The sequence below is a fragment of the Hyaena hyaena genome, unplaced genomic scaffold (assembly GCF_003009895.1).
Source record: "Hyaena hyaena isolate Hyena2069 unplaced genomic scaffold, ASM300989v1 scaffold_244, whole genome shotgun sequence".
Lineage (NCBI taxonomy): Eukaryota > Metazoa > Chordata > Mammalia > Carnivora > Hyaenidae > Hyaena > Hyaena hyaena.
Genome location: NW_024080876.1, coordinates 521,441 through 547,022, shown reverse-complemented (window position 1 = coordinate 547,022; position 25,582 = coordinate 521,441). Strand labels below are relative to the sequence as shown.

General features: G+C 37.9%; 1 protein-coding gene across 1 annotated transcript in view; it reads right to left on the bottom strand.

Annotated features, from left to right (window-relative positions):
• The window catches only part of MARCHF1 (membrane associated ring-CH-type finger 1), a 303,989-nt gene that overhangs the window by 135,137 nt on the left and 143,270 nt on the right, over positions 1-25,582 (bottom strand). The window contains exon 3 of the mRNA XM_039244549.1: positions 22,221-22,271. Coding sequence (XP_039100480.1) covers positions 22,221-22,271 — 51 coding nt within the window. The remainder of the gene's footprint in view (positions 1-22,220; positions 22,272-25,582) is intronic.

Below are 25,582 nucleotides of genomic sequence, written 5' to 3'. Positions count from 1 at the left end.
AAATAGACACATAGATCAATGGAACAGAATTGAGAGCCCATAACTAAACCCATGATTACGAGGTCAATTAATCTATCACAAAGGAGGCAAGATTATATAGTAGAGAGAAGTCTTTTCAATAAATGGTACCAGGAAAGTTGGATAACAACATGCAAAAGAATGAAAGTAGACCATTTCTTGCACCAAACCCAAAAAATGAACTCAAAATGTATTAATGACTTAAATGTGAGGTCTGAAGGCATAAAAATCCTGGAGGAGAGCATAGGCAGTAATTCCTCTGACATCATCTATAATAATAACATTTTTTCAGATATGAGTCTCCTGAGGCAATGGAAACAAAAGCAAAAACAAACTACTGGCACCACATCAAAATTAAACATTTCTGCATAAGTAAAGAAAACAACTAACAAAACTAAGACAATCTACTGAACAGGAGAAGATATTTTCAAATGGCATGTCCAATAAAGAGCTAGTATCCAAAATATATAAAGAATGCATACAATTCCATACGTAAGAAAACAAAAAATCCAATTATAAATAGGCAAAATATATGAACAGACATTTCTCTGAAGAAGATATACAGATGGCTAACTGACACATGAAGAGATGCTCAACATTACTGATCACCAAGGAAATACAAATCAAAATTACAATGAGACATTATCACACACCTGTCAGAATGGCTAAAATCAACAACACAAGAAACAAAAGATGTTGTCGAGGATGTGGGAAAAAACTCTAGTGCACTATTGGTGGGTATACAAACTGGTACAGCCACTGTGGAAAACAGTACAGAGGGTTCCTCAAAAGATTAAAAACAACTACCCTACCGTCTGGCAGTTACACTACTAGGCATTTACTCAAAGAATACAAAAATACTTATTCAAATGGGTACATGCATTCCAATGTTTCCTAGCTGCATTATCTACAATAGCCAAGTTATGGAATCCATCCATCATGGTCCATATGTCCATTGACTGATGGATGGATAAATACGTGTGTGTGTGTGTGTGTGTGTGTGTGTGTATAATTTTACTCAGCCATAAAAAAGAATGAAATATGTCTCTTTGCAATGACATGGATGGAGCTAGAGAATATCTTAAGTGAAATAGAGAAAGACAAATACCATATGGTTTCACTCATATGTGGCTTTTAAGAAACAAAAAAATGAGCAAAGGGAAAAGAGAGAGGCAAACCAAGAAACAGATTCTTAACTATAGAGGATAAATTGATGGTTACCAGAGGGGAGGTGGGAGGGGGTGGGTGAAATAGGTGAAGGGGATTAAGAGTACACCTATGTTGATGAGCACTGAGTAATGCATAGAATTGTTGAATCATTATATTGTGCACCTGAAACTAATATAATACTTACGTTAACTATAGGGAATTTAAAATGAAATAATTTTTTTAAATGTCATTTGATATTTTATATATCCCTCTCAGAAGATGCAGTGCAGCAGACAAAGAAATAAGTGACCTATTCTCCATACTGACTCTAGAACAGAATGTAAATTAGGTTATGTCATTTTCCATATAATTTTGCTATAGATTCCCATCATTCTTAGAATAAAATCCAGAAGCTTCTACAAGTCTTTGGCTGATTTGGCTCATGATTTGGTCCCATCTTATTTCATTCTTTTTTCTATAATACACTTTTGTATTATAGAAAGAACTAGTCTCTACTATTCTTGGAAGATGCCAACCTCCTTCGTGCCTCAGATTTTGGAGTTTACTGTTCCCTGCTACAGTAATCTCTCACTTATATCTCCTTTGTATCACTCAGGTCTCTCCTTACATTAGCTCTTCCTCAGAAAGGCCTGCCCATTCATGTTACATTGGAGACAAACAATAAAATAAACAGACAAAATCCCCGCTCTTCTAATTCTCCATGCCAACTCTATTTCTTCAGCAGGTACCACTATCTGGTAACTCCATCTTGTTTACTTCTTTACTTGTCTCTTCCTCTAAGTGTGAAAGCTCCTATGAGGACTAGGGCTTTTTATTCACCGCATATTCTCACCCTTCACCAGAGTGCCTGCCACACATTGTGTGCTGATGTGTTGCTGAACAAGGACGCAAGATGCAGAGGAGAAAACATGGCCTTTGGGATCCTCGATTTCCAACTTGCCAGTTGTGGAACTTTCAAACTCTTCTGGCTTCAGTTTTCTCATCTGTAGAGATTGTGGTTCTTAACAGGCAGGCTCAGTTGTAAGGATGAACTCACTTATGAGTTAATTCATGTGAACAGTGCCTAAAATGGTGCCTACTGTTTAACCGATAAGTTGGTGAAGGTAATGAGGAAGACTGGGTTTTCAAACCCTTCAATCCTTAGCTCAGTTGCCCTTGATGCAGAATTATTAGTACGATTACAAGCTAAAACTGCCATGGTGGAATTTCCTGGTCCTGTGCCCTTCCTTATTTCTCACAGTAAAACATGAGTGTTACATTCAGGTCAGAAAACCACTTGAACTTCATTTTGATTATTATGACAATGTTATCAGGCCTGCCAGATTAAAGCAATCGCCACCTCTGTATTGTTTCTACACGCAGGCAAAGTGGAGGGTATGCATTATGATTAAATAACACAGAACCTGCTCCGCCACTTGCATAGAATTAATTTTGGTATAGCTTCCATTTCATTAAAGAAACACTTTAAAACAGGTCAAGTGTAACCAAGACTAAATTGAAAATGCATTATTCTATTTCGGTAGGCCCTCCAAGCTGATACATATTTAATGCAATTTTATAAGGAAGTTCAAATGTCAGGCGGACTCCTTTAAGGAAACAAATGTCTTAAGTCTCACACTAGGTAATTTTAGAATAAACACTCAGTATATCTCTTCCACTATCCTGGAGCACTCCATGCACAGAAAATAAGCTGTTTGTGTGAGTTATGCGGAAGACAGCTGACAGCAGTACATTGAATACTGTCCTCTTTATTGTCTGTATCTCTTTGGGGCTTGCTTTATGTTTTGAGGAATACCTTAGATTTTTCTACATCTTTTCCCACGGTATTAGATTCTTGGAATTATGGACATTTAATGAAATTTAAGTCCATGCCTTGTTGTTTATCCACATATTACCAGTTTTATTCACCAGGTTGTTGGGTCAGCAAGATAGCCGCAATGACTTTTAACTTTTCCCTAAGGGTAAAAGCAGCTCCTTTTAGATAAAACCACTTTCTGCAGGAAATGCCACTTAAAAAATGGACATTTTATTTCTGTAACTGTGCTGATTTTCCAAAAATGATTGCATGGACTACTGAGTCATGTACGCTGGACATTAGCATTTGGCACTGTGGTGGGGGATCTGGGCAGAGGAATGAAGTTGTACAGGGGAGTTGTGAGTTGTGGCTATAAATCATTAAGTGTAGTGTTTGGTTCTCAAAACACTCAAATGAATGGAAAAAGAAGAGAGTTGAAATTCCTTCCCGTCCTGCCAGACTGCTTTTGGAGAATGCAAGATGAGAATTTCTGTGCTTTATTTTTCAACTTGTGTCATGAGTTTCAAAAGATCGTTGGATTTTTTAGGAATACTTTCACAGATCTAAAGATACCACAACTTGATCATTTTCCAGAAAAAAAAATCTCTGAGTACATATACTGTTATGTCTATTTGTTTCCCTACCGCCAGATCACTCTACCCAGAGCCAACTACCATTTAGGAAATCTGACTACCTCAACCCCATTTTCTTCTGCTCCGGTGTCCTGTTTAGCAGTAAACTGTACTATGTGCCCCACATAGTCATCCTGGTAATAAAGACGAAAACCTAGGCTCATTCAGGCTTCTTCTTCATCTAGACCTCAAACACCAGAGTCCTCAAGTCCTATGTATTTGGTCTTTACATTTTTTTTAACCTTTATTCATTTTTGAGAGACAGAGTATGAGCCAGGGAGGGGCAGAGGGAGAGGGAGACACAGACCCGAAAAAGGCTCCACGGTCTGAGCTGTCAGCACAGAGCCCAACGCGGGGCTCGGACCCACGAATTGCGAGATCCCTACCCAAGCCGAAGTTGGACACTTAACCAACCGAGCCACCCAGGTGCCCCCTTAAATATTTGGCCTTTTAAAGCATATCTTGTATTTATCTCCACTTGTTAAACTTCCATGTTTCAGTTGGGTCAGTGCAATTCCCTTTTAATTGATCTTTTGTTTTTGTCTTGTCTTTTCCTAAATTCATCGACCTTACTTCTACAGTGCTCTTCCTAAAACTCAGATCTTCTCCCATTACTTTCCTGTTTTAAATCCTTCACTGTCTCCCATAACGACATTGTAAAGCTCTGCACTTCTTAAGGTAGTCCTAGGATCCGACATGATCTTACTTATCTTACTACTTCTGTCTCTATCACACCTTCCAATGTAACTATCTCCTCCAAACTACTAGCAGTTCCAGAATATGCCCCGCGCACTCTTGTTTCTCGATGGCTTTGCACAAGGTGTTCCTATGTTCCTTTTTAATTTAACTATTTCTTTACCTTTTAAAACTCAACTCAGGCTCAACCTATCTAGAAAGCCTCATTGGGTCCATATCCTAACGGGAGTTCCTCCTCCCTGTGAAGCTATGATATCTCCCTGGTGTCTTTATCATAAAAGTCAGGACCCTTTTCCTGCAGTTGAAGATAACAAGGGCCTGCATGCTTGTCAAACTTAGTAATCTTTCCTTAGTATTAATCCTCCCTAAACTCTCTGAGGAACCGTGCTCTCTAGAATACCACCTCTTTTGTAAACATCCCCCTTTTTGGTATTCCCGGGCTCAGACTCAGGAACCCTATCTCTTTTTCCACTTCCTGTGTTCTTCCAGGGCTCCCTGCCATCCTTCCTCTGTGGAAGTCAGAGTGTTTCTTGCAACTCTATCTTTAGATTTCTGATTTTTTCCCCATACATTTACTCTGCATGAATATGGTTTCTTATATTTAGAAACAACATCTCTATGGGATAAATCCTGAATCTCTATTCTCAATGCAGATCATAGTCCAAGATACTCCACTGTGACTTAAAATTCCTTCATAATACTTACCAAAGTTACTGTTTTTGTATTTGCATGATTTTATGATTGCCTTGAATGCCACCATTATTTTCCTAGTGCCTGGTACTAAACACACACACACACGTGTGTGTGTGTGTACATATATAAATCACACATAAAATCACACACATAAAATCAATGTGTGCATATATATATATATATATATATATATTCCTTAGTAGTGAAAGTAAATCTTATTCCAACTAATATATGTATTTAGTTGTGTGTGTGTGTGTGTGTGTGTGTGTATAATCAATAATTACTTGTGGAATAAATGAATAATAACCAGATGCTGTTGGGGCTATGCTAAATGGTACTATTTTTTTCTGAACTGCTTTTAATTTCTTTTAATAATTTTTAAAATTTTTATTTATTTTTGAGAGAGAGAGAGACAGAGTGTGAGCAGGGTAGGGGCAGAGTAAAAGAGACACAGAATCTGAAGCAGGCTCCAGGCTCCAAGTTGTGAGCACAGAGCTCGATGCAGGGCTGGAATTCATGAACCATGAGATCGTGACCTGAGCCAAAGTCGGATGCTCAACCAACTGAGCCACCCAGGTGCCCCAGAGCTGCATTTTAGGAATGTAAACAGTATCCCCATATTTTATTTTTAAATTTCAATTCTTGTAGAGTTAACATACAGTTTTTTAAAGTTTCTTATTTTATTTTAACAGTATCCCGTATTTTAAGGGGCTATGTGTCTATGTAGGGCTTGCTAAGAGATGGCTCCTGAAAACTAGTTTTGTGATATTTCTAGACCATTAACCATCATCAGGCTATGTAAAGAAGGAAAGACTGACAGGAAAGAAGTGCTATTCAGTGTGGTTGAAAGGATGCTTCCATCCATCTCAAGCCAAGTAAAAGGAGATTTAGGAAGATATGGAGAAGAATTCTCAGACTGGCATGTGCAGTGGTGTGCAGATTTTACACTGCCCTCTAGGGGTGTCATTTGCATTACAGGCATAAGAGTAAAATAATTTTCAATTATTTAATTGAAATAATTTCAATTAAAATATTTTGTTCTAATAAACTCAGCATATATTATGATAATTTTACGACAGATGGAAATATAACATTGTGGGTAAGTGGTACCTTTTCCTACTTTTCACAAAGGTGACATATGGACTGGAGGTAGGCCTGGGTTTGATATTTTCCGTCAAATTTTGTAAGCTATGGAGATTACAGTCACCATACAAAATTTTACTCACGTACAAATATTTAAAGAGACTAACTGAATCTGGGCGCTAGTAAAGAGTGGGGAGAGAAAACTAATTGTAATAAGATGTATTTTCACTGCTAAGGACCAAGAGTTCATGCTTCGCTTGGGCCTTAAGTAGTCTTAAAAGAAATCAGTCTTCCAGCTAGGGCAAAGTGACCTTCATGGAAAAAGTCTGTGTGTATGGCTTATGATGGCTTAGTAACAAATTGTCCTCAAACTTAGTAGATTGAAATGATGACATTTATTTTGCTCACAAATCTGCAATCTGGACAGGGCTCAACAAGAACGACGGTCTCTGATTCAGTTGATAAAAACTGGGGAGGCTTAAAGGCTTGGGGCAGAAATCACAAGGAGGCTCATTCACTCAGTTGCCTGCCACCAGGGTTGGGGAGACTCTAGCATCAGGGATCTGGAACAGCTGAGGCTTCTTGGGCATCTCTAGCTCTGTGTGAACAACTCTCTATGTGAGCTTTGTAGCATGGTGGATTTAGGACAGCCAGTCGTCTTACATTACCATGTCAGGGCCCTCAATGAGTGTGTTATAAGAGAGATGACGCAACAGAAGCTTATGACCTAGCTTTAAAAGACACACAGTACCACTTCTGGTATGTTTAATTGGTTGAAGACATTATGAAGTTCCACCTAGTTCCAAGAGGAGGGAACATAGGTCCTTCTGGATAGAAGAATGCGAATGTCACATTGTAGGAAGAGCATGTGGCAGGGGATATATACTGGCCTATCAAGTAAAATGAGCTATGGAGGGTCATGAGGCATCAGTTACAAAGTATGTTGCCAGTGTCTGGAGAATTCCAGTTCGTGAAGTCTCCAAAAAAACAAAACAAAAAAACAAAACCTGCTACAGAAGTGCCTCAAAGGAAAGCTAGTGTCTGGGCACCTGTCACATCAAGGACCTTACTGGCAGCTTACGAAACCACCGTCATTTGTTCTTTATGCCAGGCTGGAATCCTCGATAAGATTCATCTCTCTTTTTTGCATCCCTTATTTTTTTTTTTTTTAACTTTAATTATTTATTTATTTTTTTTTCTCTTTGAAGTAATTTTATTTTTTTTTTTACAAATAGTTTATTGTCAAATTAGTTTCTACATAACACTCAGTGCTCATCCCCAAAGTGCCCTCCTTCATGCCCATCCCCCCCTCCCCCCCACATCCATCAGTCCTCAGTTTTTGTCAGCATTCAAGAGTCNCCATCAGTCCTCAGTTTTTGTCAGCATTCAAGAGTCTCTCATGGTTTGCCTCTCTCCCTTTCCCCCACCATTTCCGCCCTTCTTCTCCCCCTTGGTCCTCCGTCAAGTTCCTCCTAATCCTCCTATACGTTGCATCCCTTATTTCTAATTGTTAACCGTAACTCATTTCTTCATGTTAAATATTAATCATGATCAATGCTTCTTTCCCATTGTCACTAACTTCTGCAGGTATTCAGCTCATATCTAGTTTACTGTAATGTCTTTTAGCATTCTTTTCTGCTCCTCCTTTCCATCCTATATACTGTTACCAAAGTTTCTATTTTTTTCTAGAATCTGCTGAAACATTTCAAATATACATAAAAGCTGGAAGGATTGATTATGCACTAACACCAGTGTACCAAGACCCAAATTTCTAACATTTTGCTAATTTTATGTTATCATATAATTATTTGTTCATCCATCTCTCTATTCACAAATCCATCTTATTTTTATAAGGTATGTCAAAGTAAGTTGCATACAAAAGCACACTTCATTCCTAAATTCATTCAGAATGCATATCATCAACCAGCATTCAGTATTTGTGTTCAATACATATCTGTTTTAAGTACACCATGTGACAGGTTTACAATGCATTTTTAAATGCCATTTTTATTATGCCATCCCTCTTTCTAAGAAACCCAAATGGCTTCCTACTGTATATCAAAATTAGCCACCCCAAATCTTTTCTTAACACAATACACATTAATTATCCAATTAGTTTTCAAATCACTTCCCTTTCCTTCTATAGCGTGAGTCCTACATAATGTGCGATGGCCACTGACACCTCTGTGTGTGTCACATCGAGGACAGGTCAGAGAGGTCTGTGAGGGTGGTCTGGCACCTGAGACTATGGATAAATAACTGAGTAGAATACCTAGGTTAAAAATCCAGGTGCTGCCACTAACTTGTTTTGTGAATTATGGTAAATTACCTAACCTAAGACTTAGTTTCCTAATCTTTAAGTTGGAAACCTACCTAAAAAGGTTCCTGTGAGAGTTACTGATAACATGTGTACAGCGCCAGCTAAGATGCTTAACAGATAGTAGGTGCTCAATAAATGACACATAGCAAGTGCTCATTAATGCTGATTTATATTAATAAATTTCACCTCATAGTAAAATTTCACCTCAAGAAATTTAAGGCTAATCCTATATTTTACTAACAAAAATAATTTTCAATAGAAAACAAATTTTTGCCTTAGATATAATATTTTTTAAAAACATAATTTACTATGGATTTGGCAGTAAGCAAAGTTTCTCTTCATACTTGAGCAGGAAGACCTGTATATAAATCACATGTTGTTCTATTTCCTCATCTGGGTTCATATCTGAGTGAATGAATACCTAGGGTACAAAATATGTGGAAAGTTGGATGGGTGGGCCACATTTAATATTTTTCTTCACATTTCCTTCAAGTACCCTGAGTATATACTCACTAAACTATTTCTATCATAAGGCTGATTTTCTAAACATCTACATTGAAAACTCTTTCTCTCCTGGATTAGATGTTGAGCTCAGTGCTTTACACACAGGTTTTTAACAAATGTGAACTATTATTGTTGTTGCATTTGTCCATTTAGGAGACAAAGCAAGTCAAAGGTGCAGCTGACATAAGAACTATGCTCTTTTATATAGTGTATGTCCATGTACAAAATGATTCTGCCATTAAAGTTCACTGTAAAAAACCTTTGAGTAAGCACTTTTTTCTTCAAATGAATTATTTATAGAGCCATTAAATAATTACTATTTTCACTATTTTAGTCATATTGTTCTGTTCTCAGAACAAAGATGTTTTCACAAAACCAAACTCTTCCATTAGAGCTCTTTCTAAACACTGTAAAATGTATCCTGCAGTACGTGGACTAGAGATTTGCGAGCTGGTTAGCTTCTTGGTGTTTATGTTTTCTCTAGTGTTTTACATGGGCAGGCACATGTAACACTCATTACTAATACTAATGTTAGTATTCTTTTTTTTCTTATTTTAAACAAAAACATCTTGAAATAGTAGACATGCCCAATGTGGAGAATCAAGAAAACACTTTATATGCAGTAGTAATCAGCGGGTTACCTACTAACCTCTCAAGAGCTACATCTGTTCCAAGAGGTAAGAAGCTATATGTTCCTTTCACTTACCTCAGAACAAGCACAAAATATAAGTTTGCTGACTAAATAAATAAAATACTAGCTTATTGTAGTTTGGTCAGCAAAATCTTTCCTTCTGGTTGACTGAAGACCTATGGTGAGCCAAAAATAATTAATTGTTCTACTTTCATTTTTAAAGGGTAAAAACAAAAATGTACTAAGTCTGAGATTTTCAGTATTTTGTGAAAGGAAGTACAAGTATATATGGGTTTTAGGTCTAGTGGATGGGCAGTTCCCATCCTTCATCTTTTCCTTGGTGGCAGCAAGAAAAACATAGTGTTATAAATTTTCCCTTTCCTCATTTCAGTACAAAGAGATGAAAATGACACAAGTGGTTGTTGAGTTTCATCTTCAGTTGGTGCTATTTATATGTCACTACTCCTTCATAAAGCTTTGATTGTAAATTTCAATGAAATGAGAATCAAATGAGGGAATACATGATGTATCTCTGCAGTAATTAGTGAGATAGAGATTTGACAATTACCCAGTTAATCTGATCAACAAAGACAGCCAAATTGGGTAGTTTAAGTCTTAAAGTGGATTTATTTGGCCTAGTCAATCCAAATTGACTATGCACATTAATTACATTAACAACACAGCTGCCAACATTCTCCTTGCTGTAAGATATGTGGAAAGAGCTCAAAAATAGGGGGTGATGAAGGATGCCGAAAGGAAACAAATGATAGCAAGTAATCAAACAAAATGTAGCTGACAGATGCAAAAAAAGCTCACCAAAACAAAAACAACCAACCCCTGCCCCTTCCCCCAGGATTTATTTATAACCTGCAAAAAGATAAAAAGAGCCAAGGCCATAAAAAAATTTAAAGACAACTAATATCTAATAATATAAAGCATAACAGAAAAGGAGGGAAGCAGTGAGAGAAGATGCTAGAGTACTCCTGTGGAAAACCTATCAACACATCATCTTTTGTGTAAACAGGCGAAAGATGATAAAAAACTCTGACTTCTTTGCCTTTCAATGATTTAAATAATACTCTTTAATTTCCCTGTAGTATTTGAACTAGAGTATGACCAAGTCCTTCACTGATCAAGCTTTATAGTTGCTGGAACGAAATGCACTATTGTTAGGAGAGGGGAAATCTGCCAAATTAAATTATTTTCTAAAATAAAATCATAGGTGAAAAATTCAAGGGTGCAACCATCAAACTACCATGTTAGATACTACAAATTTAAAGAAATTTTGTATGGTTTGTTGATATTAAAGATATTCAAAGAAAAGAAACACCAAATTGGCTTCAGATAAGTTTTTCTTGCATTAAAGTTTTAGTTAAGGAAATTCAGCGATAGAAAGTTATGACTGCTTAGAGTATCAACAGATAGCATTCATTTTTCTTACTTATACCATCTTCTATCCCCAGCCCCGAACATTCTACAAAACTATTATTTCATGGCTAGTTAGACTTTAAATACATGCTTTTATTTCATCAGAGATCCATTACAATGAAATATATGAGTATCTGCAAAATTAGAATTAAATTGAATGCAATCATCCTCATTTAAAATAAATCCTTTCCATTGGAAAAGAAAGTACAACTGTAAGGTTACTTTTTTGTTTCTTCTCTGTATAACAATGATCAGTGGCGAGAGATGATTCCCACCCCTGGCACCACAAAACCACATTATTCATCCTCTTTCCAGATTATTATGGGAACCAAATACTGGCCCACTTTTGTTTTATGATCTGGCCTGGAAAAACAACTTCCAACATACAGCAATTACTGCTGTATCATTAATTCCTGGGGCTCATTCATGATCAATAGTTCTTGACTTTCAAGAACTATTTCCTTAAGTTATGAAAATATTTCCTTAAATTAAGCAAAGCTCAATGGCAAGGATCAGGATTTATGAATGTGCAAATTGACATTTTAAATAGTATCACATGTTTTCCAGAATGGGATTATTTTTCTAGCTATTTTGAAAACATCTAGGTACCATTCACTTATTTCTTACCATAGAGGAGTTTAACATATTCTCTGAGTAGCAGGGTCTGATAGAACCTTCTGTGACGATAAAAACATTCTGCACCCATGTTATTCAATATGGTAAGAACTAACCACATGCAACTATTGAGCACCTAAATGTGGCCAGTGCAACTGAATTCTTTTTAAATTTTATATAATCACAACTAATTTAAATTTAGATAGACACAGAGCTGGGAAGAGAGTGAAAGAGTGAGGCAATTGCCTCAGGCATGTAACATAAAAAAGCACAAAAAATTCAGTAACCATTAGAAAATAAATTTTTAAAACACTATTGTTTTATTGTTTATTGTTTTCAAAATCATAATTAATGCCAAAAAAACCCATGATAAACACATATCAAAACTATACATAAATGAAAAATCAGTATTACAGATTTTTTCCTTTGCTTCTGGCTGCATATGGCCTGACAGAGTGATAGATCTTGTTTCTATTTAAAATTTAGTTATTTTATTTATCATGGAGGTTTTTCAGGACATTTGATTCTTAAAGTATTGCATTAAAATGTATCTTGATTACTGAATGTCTTGGTACCCCCTTAAAGTTTGTGTCTGGGCCTAGGGCTTCACTTACTTCACCCTAGTCCTAACCTTGTATGAGGGGCCAACCCAAACTGGGAGGTACCTGAGGCAATCAAGTTGCTATCAAGTGGCTGGAAGGTCTTGATAAATGCTGCTAAATTGGTGGGGGCTCAACATCAGTCTCTGCTTCTGACAGGTTAAGTATCCATTCCGTGTTGGAGTGCTCATTCACCCTTCGTGAGGAAGAGACCATGGCATTGCTGTCCATGGATACCTCCTTCTCTAACAAATGACTGTTGCATTTATGGGCCCTGGCACAGGAATGGGGGAGCTTAGGACACAGGCTGGCTGAAATCCACTGGCTAAGACATCCTTTTTACCTTATTATTCAGTGCCTCTTCTGCAATAGATGCTCCTTGGTCTCTATTAAAGTGTGGTTTTAAAAAATGCTCGGGCGCCTGGGTGGCTCAGTCGGTTAAGCATCTGACTCTTGGTTTTGGCTCAGGTCATGATCTCATGGTTAATGAGTTCGAGCCCCGTGTCAGGTTCTGTGTTGCCAGTGTGGAGCCTGCTTGGGATTCTCTTTCTCTCCCTCTCTCTCTGCCCCTCCCCTGCTTACCTTCTCTCTCTTTCTCAAATAAATAAACTTAATAAAAAATAAAAAATAAAAAATGCTCATGTGTTATGTATACACGGTGAAAGGCCACCACCTGACTTAGAATATAAACTGTGAAGAGGGAGGGGGCTGGTGAATGATTTGAAAACATTCAAAGAACCTGGGAAAGGGTTGCGGGTATGAATATTATGGTGGGATCAATTGTATCTACTGTAAACACTTACACATTCTGTTCTATCTTGTGTGTACCAGTAACAAGTTCAAGTACTGGCCTGATCCAAAGATCACTGATCTACACATCCACACATTCCAAGTTAAGGATGTATGTTTTAAAGCTAAAAAAAGCAAAACAGACTGTATTCATTCATTCAACACCTATTTACTGAGTGTATACTACATATCGGTCACTTTTCTAGGTGCTGAGGAAGAAACATTGAACAAAGAAATAAAGTTCTTGTTCTTTTAGAGCTTAAATTAAACAAATAAGAGAATATATATAAAATTACAGCTCATAATGAAAACCTTAAAAATAGATGGAGGCAAACCATAAGAGATTCTTAAATACAGAGAACAAACTGAGCATTGCTGGAGGGGTACTGGGTGGGGGAATGGGCTAAATGGGTGATGGGTGTTAAGGAGGGCGCTTGTTGGGATGAGTTCTGTGTGTTGTATGTAAGTGATGAATCACTAAAGTCTACTCCTGAAACCATTATTACACTATATGTTAACTAATTGGATTTAAATAAAATTTTAAAAAAATGCAGCAGGAAAGGGGATAGGTACTCACTGATAAGACGGTATCTAAGCAGAAATTTAAAAAAATGAAGGAAGCCAATCCTACAGATATGCGAGGAATGCTCATTCTGAGCAGCAAGGAGGGCAAATGCCCTTAAGCAAAAGCTTTTGTGAGGAACAGCAAAGAGGTCAGCATGTCTGGAGCTGAATGACTAGGAGGGAGACTGATAAGAAATACAATTAGAGAGATAGTGCAGGGACAGATTAGGGCTTCTTGGCCAATGTAAGGATTTATGTTTTAGGAGTGATACAGGAAACCATTGGAGGGTTTAAACAGGAGCAAGACACTATCTGATTTATATTTGAAAGGAATCATTTTGGCTGTTGTGTGAAAAATAGAGTTGAAAGGATAGAAGGGTGATTGTTACCATAACATCACCATTTAATTTCTCAGGCTACTCCTTGAAATGGAAACCCAGTGGATCAGGCAAATGACAGTAGACAATGGCAAATGTATGCAGGCAGTTGCTATAACTACAGCTACTATAGTTGTGCTTTATGCAGTATCATTGTTAGAGCAGATCAGCACGATGTGGCATGAAGGCTGGGGATGTCCTATGAAGCTATTGTCCTAACGATCTGTTCTTTTTAATATTCATCATAAATGAATCAAAGCTGGATCAAAGGCAGCTCGCATTCACCTGGCATGGATATCAGTACACATTCCTGGTCCTGCCCGAGGGATTTGTCACAATGTAGATTGGAGGTGACCTTGACTGACAGTTGTCAAACACGAGATGAATTTATTGTATGATGATATCATGTTAATCAGATCTAAGGAGCAGGAAAGGCCAGTAATCTGAATGCCTCATTAGGATATGTGTGTTTTAGAGCGCCGGAGAAAAATCCTACATTCAGGAGCTGGCTTGACCAGTGCAAATTTTAGGGGTTCTAGTGTGTTGTGCACTTCAACACAGTCCCTTCAGAGTGAAGGACAAATTTTGCATCTTATCATACTGCTAAGAATGTTTACCCAGCATGCCAGATAGGATTCTGGGTTTTAGAGGTGGCAAGAACCACACTTTGGAACAATGCTTAAATCCTTTGTCAAATGAGTCAGAAAGCTACCAGTTTTGGCTACCAGTAGGGTCAAGAATAAGAGAAGGTTTTGCAGTAGTTTTGGCTTCAGTATAAGTGACCTTTTTGCCAGAGTTGTACTAAGTGGCAAATCCCATACTATTAGAGGCACCATAGTAAATAAGAATGCAGTGCAGGTTCTCTGTCAAGCCCTGCACGGAGAATTGTTGCAAAAACCCTAGCGTTCTAGATCAAAGCCATACTATTGTAGTGGAGTTCTCATCATAGAAAGCAGTTTCTGGTATGCTACTTGGCTCTAGAAAGACCAAAGGTCTGACCATGGACGTCAGTTGGCCACATGACTGGAGCTCTCCCTCATGAACTTGATAACACAAAGTATATTGTCTGGTAGGCAGAGCAACAATTCACCGAAAAATTGCATTTGTCCATTATGAGGAGGTAGGGTTGCTGCTATATAATGAGGAAGCAAGACATATTTTAAAGCGTGGGGGATCCACTGCAGCATTTGATTGCTTGCTTGTTTGTTTAATCATACCCAGGATTAACTTCAAATGGTTGATTACAGAAAACACAGCCTGTTAAGGGCAGAGGAATCAAGACTGGAGGTCAGAGACGCTTCAGCAGCAAGCCACCTAGCCTAACAGAACTCATTATCAAGAATGAGGGATATTTGGAATGAGTGGTAGCAGCAGATGATGAATCATTTATGGCTTTGGCAGTTGTAAGAGCACGAGCTTGTCCTACTAATCCATGTGTTTTAATTTTTTCCTCAGAAATATGGCCAATCATCATTTATTAGTATCCATGACAGGATAGAATGAGTTCATATGGATCTGAGTGGTTCAATTGATGGACCATAGCAGTTGCTGCCAATGTTGCACCAAAATCCAATCTGGCTTCTTTCATGGTTTCAGTACATGAATCCTTAAGCTTCTGGGCAGTTTTGTGTCTAAAATCCTGTAACTGTGATTCTCTTTGGAGAACTGCCTTTGGCTTCCTAGACAGCTTTACCTACATGTGAAGAGAGTCAAAGTACCTGGAAGTTCTCCTCTTTCTAGGAGACCCTGAACTCATCAATGTCTGGTAGGCAAGGATGAAAGCCCTGTGTCTGGGTCTCAGGTGGGAACAACTTCTAGTTCGTTTCATACTGCAGGGCCCCCTTGCAGGATCAGGGGAACTTTTCTTGACTTCTTCCTCTTCCCCGTCCTGCTTCTCCCACTCCTTTGACGGCTTCTCCTGAGCTTCTGTGGTTTCTCCACAGTAAATTATTGCCAAAAAATGTCATTTTAGGACCTATTTCTGGGCAATCTGACCTAAGACAGATTTCTATTATACACTGATATAGAAAATTTAAGTAGGATATTTGAGCCTGGAATACAGAGCAGAAATCTGGGCTAGTAATATCTATTTGTGAGTTGTTGGCATACTGTATATAGTCATGAGGCTAGATGAGATCACCTAAGGAGTGAGTGTATATAAAGAAAAGCCTCAGAATATAAGGCTTCAGGCTTTCTTAATCTTCTACCACAACCTTTACCAATTCAACTAAATTTATACTCACTTCCTCAGCTTTGGTCTCAGGAAAGATCCTGACTCAGGCTCTATAACAGTTCTCAAATTAGTCTACCTCATTACTACTTGTTCCCTAATTATGCATCCCATTTTACCTACCAAACTTACCCTCTAAAGGTATATAGTCTGAGGGTATAGGTCCCCTATACAAGCAAACCAAGATGGAGCTCTCAATAAGTCAGAACATTAGACACCTGTTCAGAGATGCAAATACTTGGCTCAGATTCAGCTGAAAGAATTCCCAATACATTATCCATTTAGGGAACACTTCCACTTTGACCTTGCTGGAAAGTAAGTTATAATATTAAATGCATATCTGGCAAAAAATGGAAAGATGAAGATTTACATAGTAAAATCAAAGTATGTATTTGATCAAAAGAAAACATCTATTTAAAATGCTATCGCTTCTATAATGCCTTGTACACACAGTATATCCTTAAAAAATGTTTGTTGAATAAATTGTATTGACTATACCATGCATCTTTATTTACTGCAGACTAAACTAGGTACATGAATAAGAGAAGAGAAATCTTTAGAAATACTATTTTATATACTGTATACCATCTTTCCTTTACATTATATATGATATTTCTAGGTAAAGACCCACAGAATAATTTTGATGAATCTTGTCAAGTAAATGAAGTCTAGGGGATATAACAGGAAATAATGCAAACACCGAAATATTTTGTTAAGGTGGTGGCTTTTGAGTTTCTTTTCATAAGTAGATTAAATTTTGTGATCTGCTTCCCACATAGACCAAAAAGCCTGAAGTGTTTTATTTAAAAGAAAATTCTAGATGTTGATCTGAATTCAAAGTACAAGGCTTTCTTTTCTTTTGACAGTTTTCTTTTGAAAGATTTTTCTTGTGAAATACATATTATGCTGTTGCTAGTTGAATATAATGACTCCTCACCCTAGAAGAAATAAAAGAAAGGCCAAATTTGGCTAATTTTACATCTTGAGGAACCTATCTGTGAGCCATATGTGTGTTAAAAAGCAGCAACTAGCAATAATATCAAAAGCAGCTTTTCAAAAAACTAACAAAAAAATTAAGTGATGGATAAGGAAATGCTGCCATGTTCACACTGAAGATATTCTGACAATCTCTCATCCATTGTTTAAACCTATATAGCTTCTCTGTAGCCTTTGGATCAATTTTAGCATATTCAACACATATAAATCCTATTAGAATAGAAAAAAAGAGAAAAGAGAAAATCACAGGTCTGTCTTATATGTCCTAAAACAAACTAGAAATATAGACTAAGAAAAAATTAAAAGGTTGAGTGGCCAGAAAACTCAAAGTATAACACTCAAAGTATAACTGAGATTAAATAATATAGGGTAAAAAGATCACAGATAAAACTAGGAGAAAATTTTTAATGCTTATTAACAACTCAACATTCATTATTTATCCCACACTTGTATGTTTCTTTTTTTTTAATGTTTTATTTATTTCTGAGAGAGAGAGAGACAGCGTGAGCAGGGGAGGGTCAGAGAGAGGGAGAAACGGAATCTGAAGCAGGCTCTAGGCTCTGAGCTGTCAGCACAGAGCCTGGTGCAGGGCACAAACCCACAAACCATGAGATCATGACCTGAGCCAAAGTCGGACGCTTAACCTACTGAGCCACCCAGGCGCCCCCGCACTTGTATATTTCATATTCACAACTGTGAGATCATGTTTATACAATTCTGAATAGCAAAAAGTATAATGTTCAGTTCCAGACATATTTACTGAAAAAAGTCTCAAGGACCTTGATGGGTTCCAAATCCATCCCTATATTTCCAAGACAGATGCTACTTGTCTGTTCTACTAAAGAGAACATATCCTATTATTCAAGGTTCCATCTCAAAGGCCCTTAAAACCATTTATGTATCTTTCTCCTTATAATTTATGTTTTCTAGCTACCATGCCTCATACTTAGATCCCTTTAAGCATACTTTCTTGGCAGTTGATCAACATACACCCATTCTTTATATACCATTCTTCCAAAAAACCATCTCAGGTGCTATCCTGTCCCCACCTCACGGAAGTGATCATTCTCTCAACTCCCACAGTCTTCTGTCTTTACATTTTGGCTAGCACAGAAAGGGTTCCCGTGACCGCACCCAGTTCCAGTGATTTCCTAGGCAATTCACAGGACTAACTTATGGTCATAAGCGTGGCTATGTTTATTGAAGCAAAAGGGTACAAAGCACAGTCAGCAAAAGGAAAAGGCATAGGGGGTGAAGTTCAGAGGAAGTCAGGAGCAAAGGTCCAAATTTACTCTCAGTGGAGTCAAACAGGATGCACTTAAATCCTGCAGCAAGAAGTGTGACAACAGATGTGAAGAGCTATCTACCAGGGGAATTCATTAGAAACTCAGTGCCCAAAGTTTTCACTGGGGGCTGGTCACATGGGTACCCATTGCTTAGCATGTATCCAAATTCCAGAACTCCATAAGGAAGACAAATATTTTGGATAAACCACATTTTTTTTCGCAGTTCAGGCACTGTGAACTATTTTTATAATTTAGGGTGGTACACTATTCCTGAAATCCAAGTCCCCAGATGCCAGCCAAGGCCTGACCTTACAGCAGGCCTTTTGGAGATAAGAGTCTCAGGCCTGCTCTGTTATCTTTTTTTGCATCAGTTCTACTTAATTAATTTATATATGTGTATATCTCATATATATATGGGATCTCAACTCCTTCATTGTAAGCTCACTGAGTACGTGGAAGTCCTCATTTCCAGTACAGAGTATGATTACTGATGGGTGACATTCCACAAATATTGATGATTAGAGAGATCTGCTAGTTCATTAAAGAACTGTAAGAAATGAGCAGGAGAGCAGGCTCAATAGTGTGGTGGACAGTCCCGCTCTCCCACGGGGGACACAATCCTCTGTAATGTCTGCAATTTTCCTGTATCAAACAATGGGGAATGATACAAACTTGATAAAAATTAAGAAAGATGCTCAATATGAGTAATATTGCTACTGAGCTAAGATAATGTATTATTGTTAAATATATACATCTATAGGTATATACATGTAACTTTTTTAGGAAACAGAAATATCACTATTTTACTATGTCATAACACCTTACTTAATTTTTTTTACTGCTTAGTTTTGAGAAAGAGAATGAGAGAGAGAGTGAGTGCGAATGAGCAGGGGTGGGCACAGAGAGAGGAAGACACAGAATCCAAAGAAGACTCCAGGCTCTGAGCTGTCAGCACAGAGCCTGATGCAGGGCTCGAACTCACTACCCATGAGATCATGACCTGAGCTGAAGCTGGATGCTTAACTGTCTGAGCCACCCAGGCACCCTGTCTTACTTAATTTTACCAGCCTATTATTTATTCTTATTCCACTCAGAACACATGCATATATTATAGCCTATGCCCCAAATTCGCTTACTTACAAAAAGATTTATGGAGCACTTATTTGGTGCTGTCACTGTGATATAAATATGAAGAGCTCCATAATAAGCTAACACTTGCATAGTGCCAGGCACTGTTCTAAACACTACTCCAAGAGGTAGATACTATATTCTCCTTTCACAGGTAAAGTTATTAAGAAAGTTAAATAACCCACCTAAGCAGTTTCTTTGGAATCCATGCTCTTAATTACTCTGTAATTAATCACACCTTTGAAAAGCTCATAGTTGTTTTTTTTTTGTGTGTGTGTGACTTAACTACCACTTTAAAAGTTAAAGGACGTAGGGCGCCTGGGTGTCTCAGTCAGTTAAGCGTTTGACTCTTGATCTCTGCTCAGGTCATGCTCTTATGGTTTATGAGATCAAGCCCCACACTGGGCTCTGCACTAAAGGTGTGGAGCCTGCTTGGGATTCTCTGTCTTGCTCTCTCTGACCCTTTCCTGCTCACACACATATACTCTCTCTCTCAAAAATAAAATTAAACATTTAAAAAAAGTTAAAGGACTCAAATATTGCTAGATTTTGCCACTTCACACTTGGTAAGTTATATGGTCCTGAAGAAAAGTTTATCACTTAGTAATTCATGAAAAAGTTGTGAGAAGTCAACAATGTATTTAGCATTTGTGACTGTCATTCTGAACGTAAAATGTTTATTTAAATAAAATAAATATGCACACAGAAATCTTTTTATCTCTGTGGGTGTCTGATAGTTGAGTTTCTGCTATTGCACAATTAGACTATTTAAGAAGAGAGCTTTTCATTTCCCTCTGCATATTATGCATTTTTGTCATTAATTGCCTCCCACATAGGGATGCAATTAATCTATATCAGAGCGTGGAAGAACTCACAGAAGGGAAACTACACTCCTGACTTTTTTATTTCTCAAAGAATAAATTAAAAGGTGAAAAGTTATAAACAAGCTGCATTACGTCAAACTCAAACAGCCGCTGGGAAATGCAATATAGCTGTACCCCTGGATCATAAAACAATATCCGGTGTGACTAAGGAGTTGTCAGTATGTTTACAAGTTTCTAGGTCAACATGAACATTCAAGTTCAGAAAGGTGACAATGTTCTGTAAGTTGCAGGCAAGGCCCTTCATGATGTGACTAAGATGGAAGATATTTGAAAGGTATTGTTTTTAATTTACAGCCACTTAAGGAAACCTTCAAGTGACTGATACCATCACCCTCATGTCATGGAAGAGGGACTGTATCTCAGGGAGGTTAAGTGAATGTCTCACGGTCACATAAGAAGCGACAGCACAGCAACTTACATTCTGATCCTCTTTGTCTAGAATTAGTACTAGATCGCATTGCTGCTCAAATATAGCTATGAAGGTCCCCAGATTTGGATATAATTATAAATGTTCAGTCTCAGTCTCATGTATTGAGATACAATTTTCTGTGGGTCTCTTGTATCTCTGCAGGTCTTGTATGCAGAATTGTCGATAGCTTTAGTGCTGAACTATCTTTGTAAGGACGTTTGCATCATGGCTAAGATCAGAACATAGAAACATTGTCTCACAGAGTAATGGACAGGCATACTTACCATCTATTAAAAATATGAGAGCTTCCTAAGTGTAGGGTTGCATTCCTATCACCAATGCAGTGTGTTTGCAAGTGTCACTGGACCATCTTGGCATTGTCTCTGAAGAACTGCCCTCAGGAAACCAGCTTAAGAAAGTGCTGACATTCTGCTGCCTACTGCTATTTTTTCAACGAGTAATAAAATTGTTTCTGAAAACAAAACAAAACACTTCCCTAAACTGGAAGTGGATCTATTTTCTATAGTGCTTATAGTTGACAGCTATTTGGGGGACTCCCCTGAAGGGAAAGAACATAAAATTCCATATACAAAATTAAGTTGAGGGCCGTGGAGGGTGGTAGCAAGTGAGTGGCACTGTAGGCCAAACCCTATTCGTGGTAAATCAATCTTCGTCTGAATTACATTTTTGGAAGACATCATTTTCCACTTTGACAAATGGCTGTAGATGACTTCTCACTCCCCCAAACACAGAGTCTATAGACTGCATTGTGCCTCCTTTTAGAGAATAGCCTTTAATTTTTGTTTTCTAGGCAAAATAAAAATGTAGAGTATCTCTGCCGTGCCATAATTTTTGTTGACACTCTGATGTTTTGCTTAGAATTAAGACGGTCTAGGGAGTATTTTGTTTTTTCACCCATTGACTCTACAAAACAAATATGAGCAAACTAATGTCTTAAATTAAGTTATTTCTAAAACCTGTTCTGGTTAAATACCAGCATAGTTGAGCCTAAGCTTGGGGAAAAACTGAATTCATGGAAATTGTACTATGAATGTTGATACAATTTCAAGTTGGGTATGTGACAGCTCTGTGATGCTTGAAATGAGAGGAAAAAAATACTTTGCATGACACTCTGAAAGTATCAAGTTATCTTTTGCATATAGTGGCTTAAAAGGAAAAATGACGCATCTTGTTGTAAGCAATCATGACTTTCATCACAGCAAAAGCTTAAAATAGTGAAAAACCATTAACAAGTCATATTTGTGTACTGCTCATAGATAATAATTATAGGTTAAACATTATAAAATATTTACTCAAACTCAAAAAACATGAAAGTCAATAAATAATTAAACAAATGAATACAGTTTACTTACTTTTGAAATATTACTTGATCGACTTGCAGATCGCCCTGGGGATTTTTCATTCTGAAAAATAAAATTACAGGCATTGATTAAGAATATAACAATAGTCTTTACTGCAGAAAAAAGACAGCCCAGTGCTGGTCAACGTCTCTATATTTTTCTGATTGATAAATATACAAATTGCTTATACACAATGGCTTTCGTCTTAACAGATTTTATTTCTTTAGTACAGGCCAGCGTCCTTGCGAAAATGTTTCAGTCACTATCAGGATATAAATCAGATGTGTGGTATTTATGTCCAGGAAATGCTTATTTTTCTGGAAAAACGTATGCAGTTGCTTTGAAATAAATTAGAAAATAGATATATAGCCTATTATTTCCTCTTTATTTTTGCTACCATGGCATTCTGAGTAAATTCTGTTTCTAATCAGTAAATATTGCATACCAGGTACATGGTACATACCTCTAAGTCCTGTTATTTTAAAATACATTCTGATTCATCTTTTCTGTTATTTTACTTTTATTCTATATTTTTAACGTTTATTTATTTTTGAGAGAGAGAGTGTGCGTGTGAGCATGGGAGGGACATAGACAGGGGACAGAGGCCTGAAGCAGGTTCTGTGCTGACAGCAGAGAGCCCAATGTGGGGCTCAAGCCCATGAATCCTGAGAGCATGACCTGTGCCGAAGTCAGACGCTTAACCGACTGAGCCATCTAGATGCCCCTCTGTTATTTCACTGAGCCTCGTGGCTCAGTCAATTAAGTGTCTGAGGTCAGCTCAGGTCATGATTTCATGGCTGGTGAGTTTGAGCCCTGCGTGGGGCTCTGTGTTGCCAGCTGGGCCTGGAACCTGCTTTGGATTCTTTGTCTCCCTCTCTCTCTGCCCCTCCCCAGCTCACACTCTGTCTGAATAAATGTTTAAAAAATATATAAAAATTTAGGAGATACTTTTACATTTAAAACACTTGTTTAAGTTAAAAACCTTTCACAATTATTTTAAAATTTGAAACTTAAAAATATGCTAAAAACATTGTAACCTCAGTTCTTGCCTCTTAAAGGATTTCCAATTTAGTAGAAAAGCATGAGAAAAGCTTTTGAATACTTTTAAAAAGCTGTACAATTTTAAGACAGAGAGAGACCTTAAAGAGTGGAATCCCTTCTTTTGAAACCCAGAAGCATTCTTTCCTTGGCAATGGAAGTGCTCATGTCAAACCGGGGCCAGCCTGAGGCCTTCTGTCCAGTCCAGTCTGGTTACCCTTTCTACTCTGCCAATTATGGGCTAGTGGATAATTGACTGACAAATCAAAATGCATGGGTATTATGAATTTTACATGTACCAAGAAATCACAGTAAGCCCTTGCTTCTGTAGAGAAAATGTTGGGAGAAGCTGTTGTGGAAACCAAAAGTTTGTGCGGGATCTATATTAACACATTAGGATTCTTCTAAAACATTTTCTGAGCATCTGGCCCTGGCGCCAAAGTGGACCTCTTTGACAGCTACAGTGCATCTTGACATAGGTTGTTTCTGAGAACTAAGCTGTTCTCACAACCTGCGGGTCTGAAATTGCCCCACACTGACTGCCTGAGATAGTTTCAGCAACACGGCGATGACAGAATAAGGCGGGGGTTATTGTGGAGAAACAGTAGCTGCATTTACTGCAAATTGTCACCTTGTCATGCGCAGGCTTGCACATATTCCAGTGGAATAGTATTTTTTCCTTTACATGCAACATCCATCTCACACAACCACTGATGTCACTGTGGAGCGTGTTATTACAGACCGAGATGAGTCACAACGATACGATTAGTTACACCTCATAACAGCCCCGTGATCCAGCTGGAGATTAATGTATATGCTGCCAGCAGACATTTTTCCTTGATTAGCTTCCTCTGGTGGTGGAGAGGGTACTTTTCTCCTGACATCTCAACTCCTCTTCTAGATACTAGAAAACAAAACCAATCCGTCTTCCCTTCTGAGTGAAATTCAGGATTTTGATGCACTATTGTATAGAACAGACGGAAATAAGTCACATAATAGAACAGGCCGGGAAGAATTTTGTTCTCGTGGTTGTTTTGTTATGTTTTCCACATTTCCATGGCATGTGAAAACATAATTAAGGAACTAGAACTGAAAGGTGCTTCAGCAAGAACCCAGAGGTACTACAGAAATTTAATACGACATCAGAGAACTTAATTTTCCAAACCAAGTAGGACTTTGTGGTGTTTTCAGGTAAAAACAAGGAGAGTCCGATTCCCTCCACGGGCTGGAATGAGTTCAGCATATGGGTATAATAAGCAGATAACTCCCACCCTTGTGACCAGCATCTCCAAATCTACTAGAGAGGAAGTATCTTCTTGATTATTTAGTACTTCAAGAGATCTTTTTTTTTTTTTTNTTATTCATTCTACATTTGCTGGACATTTTGATTGCTTTAATGTTTTCACTACTACAAAAACTCTGCATTGAAAATTGTTGTACATTATCTTCTTTTTTTTATTTATTTATTTATTTCTAGGAGAGAGAGAGAGAGAGACAGTGCGAGCAGGGGAGGGTCAGAGAGAGAGGGAGACACAGACTCTGAAATAGGCTCCAGGCTCTGAGCTGGCAGTCAGCACAGAGCCCGACGCGGGGCTTGAACCCACAAACCGCGAGATCATGACCTAAGCGAAAGTCGGACGCTTAACCGACTAAGCCACCCAGGCACCCCAAGAGATCTTTTAACTTGAGATCCCTTGGATCCATTTTCTCCTAATACAAGATTAGCTTTTGTAAGAAATAAAGGAGTTTAGGTTACATTTTTTTGCCATGGGTAAGCTCCCTACTGTTTCCCTTCCAGTTAACACAGGGGACAGAGGGCGTACACCAGTGCCGGCCCGCACCATCGGAGAGGGAGAGCCCCACCTGCAGCGTGCCCTGTGGTAATGCACTGGCTCTGGTGAAGTTGACAAGCCAGGACGTTCCTCACTGTAACATGTGTCCTCACTGTAACATGGAGCAGATAATACCCTGGGGATTGTTGTAAGAAGCAAATGAGCTCTATATGAAAACACTTCATAGTTGGCAAGGTTATAATATTTCAATTATTATTCACAGTAAAGCAAAACACCCAAAGAGCTCCCTCAAAAATCATGATGATCATCACAGTTTACTAGACTTATAATTGAAACACACACACATCCTCGTTTCTCTATCCCGCGATTCTGCTTCTACTGGGGATTAGATTCTGGCAAGCAAAAGTTAAGAATGAAAAATTAAATTTTTCTCTCCCCAAGTAAGGAGTTGGTTTTGCTTGGCTTTTGAAGCAAAGCACCAGAAGCACTTTTGCTCTTGGAAAACTTCCAAAGCTATCTGTCTCATTTGCTACCAATTAATTG